This window comes from Antennarius striatus, chromosome 22 (genome assembly GCF_040054535.1).
Source record: "Antennarius striatus isolate MH-2024 chromosome 22, ASM4005453v1, whole genome shotgun sequence".
NCBI lineage: Eukaryota > Metazoa > Chordata > Actinopteri > Lophiiformes > Antennariidae > Antennarius > Antennarius striatus.
In genome coordinates, this window is record NC_090797.1 from 12,406,571 (window position 1) to 12,418,316 (window position 11,746).

Below are 11,746 nucleotides of genomic sequence, written 5' to 3' on the forward strand. Positions count from 1 at the left end.
TTCCTTCCTTGTCACATCTGGACCTCAAAGAACAGCAACATGCTGATCCAGCTATAAGAGAGGTGATTCACCAGATGAAGACTGGAGAAAAAGTGCCTCCCACTGCAAAGCATGAGCTTCCAGACCTAGCTCTGTTATTGAGGGAGCTGAATCGCCTCGAGCTGCATGAGGACATCTTGTACCGGCGGAGGTGGGATGGGGAACGAGCCTCGTTCCAGCTGGTTCTGCCCAAGGAGCTGAGATCGGTTGTTCTAACAAGCCTGCATGATGACATGGGTCATATGGGCATTGAGCGCACTTTAGACCTTGTACGCTCCAGATTTTTCTGGCCTCACATGGCAGCTGATATAGAATGCAAAATCAAGACTTGTAGCCGATGTGTGAGACGCAAAGCACTACCTGAGAGATCCGCACCTCTTGTTAATATTAAAACCACACGTCCTCTTGAGTTGGTTTGCATGGACTATCTTTCACTTGAACCAGACCAGAGCAACACAAAGGACATCCTTGTACTAACTGACCATTTTACAAAATATTCTGTTGCAATACCCACACCAAACCAAAAAGCCAGGACAGTGGCAAAGTGTTTGTGGGAGAATTTCATAGTGTGCTATGGAATACCTGAACGTCTCCACACCGATCAAGGACCAGACTTCGAGTCCAAGTTAATCAAAGAACTTTGCCAATTCACAGGGATGGAAAAGACACGGACAACCCCCTATCATCCTAGGGGAAACCCAGTTGAAAGGTTCAACAGGACGCTACTCGGCATGCTTGGAACTTTGGAACCAAAGCAGAAGACCAGATGGAAAGAGTATGTGAAGCCTCTAGTGCATGCGTACAATTGCACTCGGAATGACGTCACTGGCTTTACGCCTTATGAATTAATGTTTGGTCGTTCACCAAGGCTTCCAGTAGATCTCGCCTTTGGTCTGCCTCTGCAAAGAAATCAGTCCATTTCTCATTCCCAATATGTTGAACGTCTCCGATCTCGTCTTGAAGAAAGCTTTCAGATAGCATCCAAGAATGCTGCAAAAGCAGGTGAGAGAAACAAAATGCGCTTTGACAAACAAGTTACACCCTCAAAGTTGGACGAAGGTGATAGAGTTCTTGTTCGCAATGTCAGGCTGCGCGGGAAGCACAAGCTTGAAGACAAATGGGAACAAGATATCTACATTGTCTTGAAACGGGCTGGAGAGTTGCCTGTGTACACTGTGCGCCCTGAAACAAAGGATGGGCCAATTCGTACATTGCACCGCGATTTACTTCTTCCATGTCCATTCCAAGCCGGCATGAATGATTCTAATCTCTTGCCAGACACTCCACCCCGTCGTGCGAAAACTCGAAGCCAGACTTTGGCACTTGAAGATCCCAACGAAAATCTGGATGAAGATGAAGAATGGGAGTCACCTCAACCTCATATTTCTCCAACTTCTCTTGCTTTCAGGAGTGAACATTCAGCTGTAAGTTCACTGCCTCAAGCTGACTCTACAAATGTGTCCTTGGCCAAAACGCATGAGAATCCTGTTGATGCTGAACCTTCTTCTCTGTGAACCAACTTGCCTGGAAATGAAGAACCCATCTTACCTGCAAATGAAGGAACCAATTTATCTGCACATGAAATAAACCACTTACCTGGAGATGGGGATTCCTCTGCTGATCATGAAGCTTCTGAACCTGTAGCTGATGACTCACCTGACCGAGTTCAATTTACCTGTGCTCCAGACAGCTTACCTGGAGAACCTGAGCTTCCTGGTCAAGCAGAGACATCACCCAACCTCAATGAGCCATTACTCATCCCAGCTGAGACCCTTGTTACAGCACAAAATACATCTGACTCTGTAGTTGAGTCTGATACGGTTGTCCGACGTTCAAGTCGTCAGCGCCAACTACCAAATCGCTTGCAGTACTCAGTGTTGGGTAACCCTCTAATTTCTGTTGTGCAGACTCTTTTCCATGGGTTAGTTGACATGTATAGTGGAGCAATTGGTACCTCTGCAGCAAACAATCATGTGCACCCTCCTGTTTTTGAAGTTTAGCATGCATCAGGAGTTGCATGATCTAAAGGGGGGAGGGTGTAACCCAGGTGAAGAAACAATCTATTTGGCGTTTCTAGTCGTCTCCTAGCGACCGTCGGGGCGTCACATGACCCCACGCAGCCTATCGGTGCCCATAAAACGGCGTCCCAGGAAGTGAGTCGGGTGATGCGAGAGGGGCCGTGAGGAGACGGACGCCGAATTCATAGTTTTCATTTCACGGTGACAACACTTGAAAGGTTTTTGACGTATTGCCTGAATGTCAACTTGTGAGAACCAACTGCAGCGCGACTACATTCGTGAAACGGCGGAACCGGCCAGGTTTGGATGGCGAGCTAAGAAAAGAAAGAACTTGGAAAGCAAAATCCTTGTGAACTGAATTTTGCGGTCTGTCCCACACTCACATTCACACATTCCCTTCCCTCACTTTGCACACTACCCCTCTGGAGATCCTGCTCGAGTCAACACTGGTACAACCCCGTGTTGTGGACAACCTGAACTTTTGTTGTGCGTAATGCGCACATGGACTGAGACCCAATTAAGTGGGCTCATTGGACTTCAGATTTGAATGTATTACTTGTATGTATGCATTTGACGGCATTGATTTTGTTTTGTTTTCCTTGAGGCTAATTTAAGTTAGAAATGTCATTTGTTTTTCCTTTGTGAGAATAGCCATTCTTTGTGTTCTACAATTTTTATTTTTAAATATATGGTACCAAATTCAAACCTCTGTCTCAGTCTCTTCCTCTCTCCACTCCTAGAGCCGAACCACATCTTCTGAGAAAGCCCAATTTGATATTGTTAATTTGTATGCTACATACATATGCTACAAAAGACTGCAGTGAAATGTCCTGTTTGGAGATGAAGTGATGTTTGTGTTGTGGTTCAGTGACTTCACAGCTGGATGTTCACTGACGCGGAGCTGGACAGACAGAACCTGGACAGACAGACAGATGAAGCTGCTGCTCAGTTCTGTCAGAGCTTCAGCCCGTCCACTGAAGCAGCACACAGACCCACACTGTAGGCAGCGTGTCGTCTGTGAGCCGTCAGTGGTGCAGGTTCTGGTTAATCTGTCTGTAGTCTGTCTGTGTTGGATCAGTGTGTCCTGGTGAATTCATAATGCCATCTAATCTGAGCAGAGAATATTCCTGTGAGCGATGAGCTCACACAGGCTGGACATTCCTGCAAGAAACAAAACAAAATTTCCAAATATGCAAATGATTTTGGAAGTGTTCCCAGCATGACTCATCATTTATGACCACACAGATGAATGAGTCAGACAATCATATGACCGGAAAGAACACAGTCCGCTCTGTTTCCTCTGAGTTCATATGAACGGGTCTGAATGGACGGGGCGCCACCTGCAGGCAGGAGGCTGGAAAAACAGTTCAAAACGTAAAGGAATCAAAAACTGCTCAATTCTGTTGTCTGTGGCAACGCTCAAAGACTGCACAAGTCCAGACCACATGTTCCAATACATTTATAGGAATAAAACCTGTAAAATCTGCCTTATCTGTTTGGGTTGTGGGTTATTCAGTCGGTTTAACAAATTTATTCCCAGGTTGCAGACTGTAATTTCATCTGTGCTGTATGTCGTGCATACATGGTACATTTAAAAATAAAGTTGACTATGTTTTTTCAAATATAAATGGGTCTTCTCTGCTGCAGGCACCCATTGTTTTTCATCATACATAATATTCGGAAAATTTCATATTAATTTAAGAAATATTGTACATTATTTCATATAATTAAATATTAATCAATAATGTAGAAAAACAAATCTGCTTTCGTTAAATTGTTATTAATAATTTTGTTTGTGTTTTAACGCAAATAATAAACGAGATGAAGCTGCTTGATTTCTACTCAGAATTTGAAGGATCTGGTGTTTAATTCTTATTAAAATGAGAGTCAGAGGCTTTTAAAGTCATATTTGTCGGCTTTTTAATATTTATTTCAGATGCGAAAAACAATGAGCCAAAGTTGCACATGAAGCTGTCAGATAGCGTCACAATGTTAAAGTGTTTCCACAATTTTTATTTTTATCATAAAAAATTTTTTTAAATCATAATTGCCTGATGTAGTATTAAATATTTCCTCATAGTCCTTCGTTTCTGGTCTGAATTATGAGATTATTTTTTTAATTCGGACCCAGCGGGTCCCAAACCGGTTCGTTTTCCGGACAACGGCTGAGTCCATAACGCTGCTGCAGCCGGTGACGTCACAAAGACCCTAACTTCAAAGCCAAACCGCCTCAGGTATCAACACCTGTGTAACGTTACTGAGACAGACCCTCACAGTTACACTACAGTCAGCACCGAGATCCGAGCAGCACTCAACTTGTTTCTGTCATCGATCTGCAGCCATGAAAGGTAAATCCACCAACATTTAATTCCACCCGTGGAAAACTGTTATTCAGTGTTTAATCAAGAAAAAATAGAAACACACGGAGAAAATTCACGTTTGTGGTTCATCATATCAGAGGTGACTTCAGGGATTCGAATCATTATCAAAAAATTTGGATTACAAGTATTGCAAAATGAAATTTGAAAATTGATGATCTCTAATTACATCCCATGAAGCGATGATGTCAGTAGAAAGATAAAACAAAAAGCACAATCCTCGGGCAACAAAGGGGATGAAAATGAGATGATGACCTTGACCTTGAGAAAACTAGGTCAAGGTCAAATTTCAACTTTTGTTCATTTTTTGCACATATCTTAGGAACCGGATGAGATAGAAAAATGAACCAAAAGGCGTTATATTCAGGGAGGCAAAAAGGATAAAAATTAGATCACAACCTTGACCTTGAAAAACTAGGTCAAGATCAAATTTTTACTTTTATACCATTTTCGGAACACCTCTCTGATACCTGATGAGATATAATCACAAAACGAAAAGCAACATTTTCAGGAAGCCAGAGGCACAAAAATGTGATGATGACCTTCACCTTTGGAAAATTAGGTCAATGTCATACTCGATAGAACATTATAGAAGTCATTGCTGAAAGTAAGGAACATTATGAAAGTAACTCAGGGTAAAATTTTGAATTCAGGGATGTCGCAGTCTCTGACTGCCTTGTTTAATTTGTCTTTGTCAGCAGTGTCTGTATATTAATAATATACATATTATATAATTGTAATGAGATTTCTACAATGTCTCCGACAGTTTTTAAGCGTTTTTGGAGATTCACAGCTGACTACAGACTTCAGCCTCAGCCTCTTCATCAGTGGAAGACCTCTGATGACCTCAGAGACCCCACAAAGATTCAGGGGGCTGAACAACAGACGGGTTTATTTTCAAGTAAGTCTCTGGAAATTTAATCCACTACTGTCTATAACAGGAGCATCACAGTTTATGTGAAGTTTTGCAAACAAGACAACAAAAAGTTAGTCTTCCTTTCTAACATGAAGTAGAAGTAGCTCAGAATTCCACTTCAGTACAATACATAAGACAAACCTGCTGTCAGCTTAAACCAGTAGTTGTAAAATTAAATTCATAATATATTTTAAAAACATTTAATTTCTATTTAAATATTTAGTTGCTGCTTTCCTGTGGTTTAACGTAATTTAAAAGCTTTAAATTACATTGTAGAATAGTAACATTGTAATCAGGGAGTGAAGGTACTAACTCAGTGTTTTCTGATGCCAATGACAGGACTAAGAACGTTCCTGAGGAAGAAAATCCATACCAGGAGACGTGGGTCTCAATCTCAGTCCATGGAGACACAGGAGCCGGACAAGAAAATCAGTCCAGTGAAGAAGAAGAAGCAGTTTGAGGATAAATATTGTCAACTGTACCGACTCGGTGATGGAGGCCAGGGATCTGTGTACATGGGTTACAGGAAGGAAGATTTTGTCCACGTAGCGATCAAGCACATTCCCCAGACCCTTGTTTTCCGTGAAGACGACGACAGGAGCAAGATGCCTCTTGAAGTGCTTTTCATGAAGATGAGTCAACAAGCAGGAGGATCGGTTGGCCAGTCAGCATCCATTTCCCTCCTGGACCACTACGACCTGGAGGAGGAGCTCATCATCGTCATGGAATGTCCATTTCCAGCGGTTGACCTCTTGAATTACAGCAAGTCCAGAGGAGGTACTTTGGAGGAAGAGGAGGCCAGACTCTTCTTCAAGCAGCTGGTGGAAGCTGTCAGAGAACTTGATGCCAACAAGATTTTCCATGCAGACATCAAAATGGAAAATATCTTGGTTGACATCAGCAGCGGTGTTCCACGTTTGAGGATAATTGACTTTGGTCTAAGCATGTTTATCAATGACGGGGACACAATCGAAGGTATATATCGTGGAACCCCTTCCTATTACCCACCAGAGTGGTCCTGGAGTTCAGTGTACAGGAGCAGGCCTGTTACTGTGTGGCAGATGGGAGTGGTTCTCTATAACATGCTGCACCAACACTTTTTGAAGAGCCTCTGCATCAGTCAGAAGTTGTCTCCAAACTGCCAAAACGTGTTGCGTCTGTGTCTGGCTGAGGACCCTCAGCAGCGTCCCACTCTGGAGCAGCTCCTGAGTCATTCCTGGCTGGAATGAACCATAAGTCAACCCCCTGCTGGCCCATCGTCCCTGAGGGAAACTGAATCAGTGCCTGTATCTTTTCTTGTATATAACATGTGTATTTGTTTAGTAAATCTTTTGTCAATAAATTTGTGTGATAATTTTGTGTCCGAGTTCATGTTTTATATCAGCACAAATACTACATGAGGGATGTTAAAAGCTGATTCAGTAATTTTGGTTGCATGTCATAAAATGATTCGAACAAAGTAGGTTATCATGTCACTCATGAATAATGGGAGAATGAAATCAGGAAGCACACGAACACAAATACAGCCCACCGTAATGATGGAACTGAAGTGGCTTTTCACTCTGATATAAACCACATGGACCCTGACAGTAAAAGAAAACGTTCCCAGGTGTTGAAAAGTGAAAATGTGTAACTAGCATCACTGCCCACTAGATGGCGCTTCAAGCTAAATCTGAAAAGAAAGGTTTAAACTGGTGAAGTATCTGCGCCCTAGATGAGGGAGTTTATTACTTGAAGTAAAAAAATATTTCCAGTCCTTTCTAACTTTCTAACAGGGACAAAGCGAAAGGTTTTTTTTTGTGTTGGCTATGTCAGTCAGAGAAGGTACTCTGATCAGATCTCACCTGTAGATGGAGGCCCCGCCTCCGCGATTCATGTCAAATTAAGTTGAATAAAAACAAACCTTTTGGAGGCCACGCCCAGCAGCAAACTGTCGCCATGGAGATGCACAAAAACAATTGCGTGTAAAATGACATAAATCCTCTTGAGTGGTGAGACTGACTCGTATTTCAAGCTCGAGTCATTTTTTGTGGTCTCCGTCTCCAGTCACTGAGGACAGAAGTTCTGCTCGATGTGAAGATCCAGAAAGTTCTGCAGACGGTGAGTTTAAAACGACTGTGGTCCGGACACAGGTTCCACCTGAGAACAGGGTCCATGAAGGTTCCACGGTTTCTGGATTCAGACTGAAAAGTAAACAGATCGGAACCTTTGACCCAGAACCAGCTGATCCGGGTCATAACCTCTTCCCCAGTAGTGACCAGTGATAAAGAAAGCTACCTCAGCCCCGCCCCTCCACCCACCTGACATTTAGCCCGGCCAATCAGTCATCCCTGTCTCAGCAAACATGTCCACCTTCATGCTGGTCTGTGAATGTACCGCCCACTGAACACCAGCGTGTGTGTGTGTGTGTGTGTGTGTGTGTGTGTGTGTGTGTGTGTGTGTGTGTGTGTGTGTGTGTGTGTGTGTGTGAACCAACCTTCGTCACACCCTGAGGGGTTGTGTGAGTTCTCAGCCTGTTGACTGTTCGTGTGTGTGTGCGCAATATTTTCTAAAATATCTAAATAAATTTGATATTATCTATCAGTTGCGTGACTTTTTTTTAGTCCCGTTCAGGAATCACAAACATTTAAGGGACTTAAAACCTTTTGAATCCGGTGACCAATCAGAACCAGGCATCAACATCTGGACGCAACGCTGAAGCTAACTAAACGTTAGCAGGACAGCTGTCAGAAACAACTTCTTCACACAGATCTTTATGCTGCTGGAACTCTATTTGTCTTTTTAAAGAAGGAAAACAGGACTGAACAAAACCCTGAACAAAAATACTTGAGCGCCCCTAACCCTAAATTGCCAGCGAGAACAGCCGGCAGCAGGAACGTGGGTATTGGGTTTGCGCCGGTCCTCACAGATAGAAGAGGAGGTCATCCAGCTTCATGTTGGGCTCCCTGTGGAGGCTCTGGCCCACCAGGAAGGCCAGCTTGTGGGCGTACTGGCAGGGAGCCGGCACCCGGATCACCCCCTAAAGCACCAGAGGGAACAGGTCAGAACCCCAGACCTCGGTGACCTCTGCTAAGGGGTCAGGTCAGGACCAGGGTTTGTTCTGGTCATGTGATCAAAATCAGTTTACAACAAATGCCACTTCTGACTGATAGAGACTGGTTAGCTTGTGTTTCATGACAAGTTCACAACACTGGACCCACTGTGGCACGTCAGACACCTGGGTGAGGTCATCACTGTTAATATGTAGAATCAGTTCAAGCTCTCCAAAGTGGAATGGTTACCACTGATACTTACACAGGTAAAGTCAGATTCTGCAGCACTGACCTCAGCTGAGTTCCTGTTTGTCCAGGATGGGGTCCAGATGCTCGCTATCCAGAGAACTTCATACAGGATGCACAGCTTCTGCACTGGAATGGTCCGTTCAAACCGTGGAATTACCCGGCTGTTCACCTGGATCTGTGGGAGAAGTGGTTCATCCCAGACCCCTCCAAAAAGTTTTCATTGGTACGACCTTAGATCGACCACTGACAACTTTGGAACCTACCATGTTAGACCCACTGGGGATATGAAGCGTGTGAGGGGCAAGACTTTCTTAAACAATAATAAATTATGTAACAAAATATTAATTTTTCATTCACTACAGGAGAATGTTCTTGAGAAGTTGTCGGACAAACTGCTTGAGAAACCATTTGTGCTGTTTGTCAGGTCAATTCAGGAACTGCGACCCTTTCTGTTGTAGCAGATAAAGCCACCACATTTGTACTTGTATGAATGTGCTCCAAGTGAAAAAAACTCCCATCTAGACACATAGACACAAAACTCAAAAGTATTCTGACATGCAAGATTAAACGTGTTTGCACACTGATGTATTTAGTCTGGTTTATTGAGTTGATCAACTGTCTTATTCTTTAGATATAAGTCAAACTTGTCAATTAAACTGTGAATAAACATTTCCACTTACATTCTGTTGCCTACACACCAGATTACCACAGCAAGGTAATGTCTCTACTCAGCGACAGCAGCACTGATGAGACCCTGAAGCACGACCCAACCAGCAGCTACAAAAACAACGTTGTGGAATGCCAACAAATGGAGGAAACTATAAACCACCTGCTATACCATTGCCTGTACCCTGGGGAAGCCATTCCATGCATATATGGGCTCCACAAAATCATAAAGAAGGAGACCCTTCTGCATCACATACGACATCGCCAAGCATGTTGCCACCATCTTGGCCCCATTCGTAAGGAAGAACCACTACCAAATACAGAACTCCATGGACATTGTGGAAAAGGTGAGAGGACTGAGATTGGATACAGATGAGACCATGGCATCCTATGACGTCACCTCCCTGTTCACATGTGTTCATGCAATGGAGGCAGTGGAAGGACTAAGGCAACGGCTTTCACAGGACAACACCCTCAGCGACAGGACAAACTTCAACCCTGACCAGATCTGCCAACTTCTGGACCTCTGCCTAAACAGCAACTTTTTCCAGTACAGAGGGAGCTTCTATAGGCAGAAACACGGATGTGCCATGGGCTCTCAGGTGTCTCCTGTTGTGTCCAATCTGTACATGGAAGAAGTGGAACACATGGCCCTGACCTCGTTCAAAGGAGCAACACCAAGCCACTGGTTCCGGTACATGGACGACACAAGAGCAAAATCCACGAGGTGCAACCTTTCACCGGACACATCAACTCGGTGGACAGCAACATCAAAGATGACGGAAGTGTGAGTGTTGGGGTATACAGGACTCCAACACAAACAGACCAACACCTGTTTTTTGACTCTCACCATCCATTGGGGCACCAGCTTGGCGCCATCAGGACACTGACAAACAGGCCTGAAAAGTCACCAACCAGTACCCAAGACCAGGTGAAAGAACAGGATATCCTGACTGGACCTTTGTGAAGGCTCACAGAAGATCCAGAAGAATAACACAGTGAGGACAGAAGAGAAGGAGAGCAGGCGTAACGGTACAGTGATCCCATGTGTGTCTGGAGTGTCTGAAAAACTGAGGAAGATTTTTGACAAACACCAGATTCTTGTGTATTTTAAGCGTTTTTGGAAACGCTGCCCCTTCATCCAGTGCCGTCCACCCTCCTGTGTGGTGTGGTCCAGGAATCTATTTTCTTACAGTTAGAATCAGGAAATCCACTCAATTTATGCCATTCAGGAGACTTTGACAATATTGACAGGCATTTTTCATCATTTTTGTCAGTATCTTGATTCATCCGTCAACTTTATGTTCCGCTGATCATGTTAAAAGGAGGCTGGAGAGTTTGGAGCAGGCTGGGCAGGAGGAGTATGGCCTGGACAAGTTGGCAGTTTGTCGTACATGAAGAACAACCAGTCACACTTACATTTATGCCTCTGGGCAAATAAAAGACACCAGTTCATCTTTACACGTGTTTTTGTGGTGACAGGAAGCTGGAGAGATCCGACACCAAACTCTACCTGGAGAAGGTTTTTATAGAGACAGAATTATGTTTTAACACTGTTTTATTTTAATTAGTTAACAGGAGAACCAGTGTGTCTTAATGGAGGCGTGAGTTCTACACAGTGTAATTTAGTTTACAGTGAATTAGTAAGAGTTTCTGCCCCCTCCACAGGCAGTAAAGACTGCAGTGAAATGTCATGTTTGGAGATGAAGTGATGTTTGTGTTGTGGTTCAGTGACTTCACAGCTGGATGTTCACTGACGCGGAGCTGGACAGACAGAACCTGGACAGACAGACAGATGAAGCTGCTGCTCAGTTCTGTCAGACCTTCAGCCCGTCCACTGAAGCAGCACACAGACCCACACTGTAGGCAGCGTGTCGTCTGTGAGCCGTCAGTGGTGCAGGTTCTGGTTAATCTGTCTGTAGTCTGTCTGTGTTGGATCAGTGTGTCCTGGTGAATTCATAATGCCATCTAATCTGAGCAGAGAATATTCCTGTGAGCGATGAGCTCACACAGGCTGGACATTCCTGCAAGAAACAAAACAAAAATTTCCAAATATGCAGATGATTTTGGAAGTGTTCCCAGCATGACTCATCATTTATGACCACACAGATGAATGAGTCAGACAATCATATGACCGGAAAGAACACAGTCCGCTCTCTTTGCTCTGAGTTCATATGAACGGGTCTGAATGGACGGGGCGCCACCTGCAGGCAGGAGGCTGGAAAAACAGTTCAAAACGTAAAGGAATCAAAAACTGCTCAATTCTGTTGTCTGTGGCAACGCTCAAAGACTGCACAAGTCCAAACCACATGTTCCAATACATTTATAGGAATAAAACCTGTAATCCTTATAAACTCTGCCTAAGCCTGTTCTAATTTTTGGAATGTGGGTTATTCAGTCGGTTTAACAAATTTATTCCCAGGTTGCAGACTGTAATTTCATCTGTGC

At 43.8% G+C, this 11,746-nt stretch overlaps 1 protein-coding gene across 1 annotated transcript; it reads left to right on the top strand.

Annotated features, from left to right (window-relative positions):
• Nucleotides 1–5,752: 5,752 nt before the first annotated feature.
• LOC137589656 (serine/threonine-protein kinase pim-1-like) lies at nt 5,753–6,580 on the top strand. Its single transcript, XM_068307519.1, has one exon. It carries the CDS (start codon nt 5,753–5,755, stop codon nt 6,578–6,580), a length of 828 nt encoding a protein of 275 aa, XP_068163620.1.
• The last annotated feature ends 5,166 nt before the right edge of the window (nt 6,581–11,746 follow it).

Coding starts and splice junctions, on each gene's coding strand:
- LOC137589656 (XM_068307519.1), top strand. CDS start 5,753: ATGGAGACACAGGAGCCGGACAAGAAAATCAGTCCAGTGAAGAAGAAG.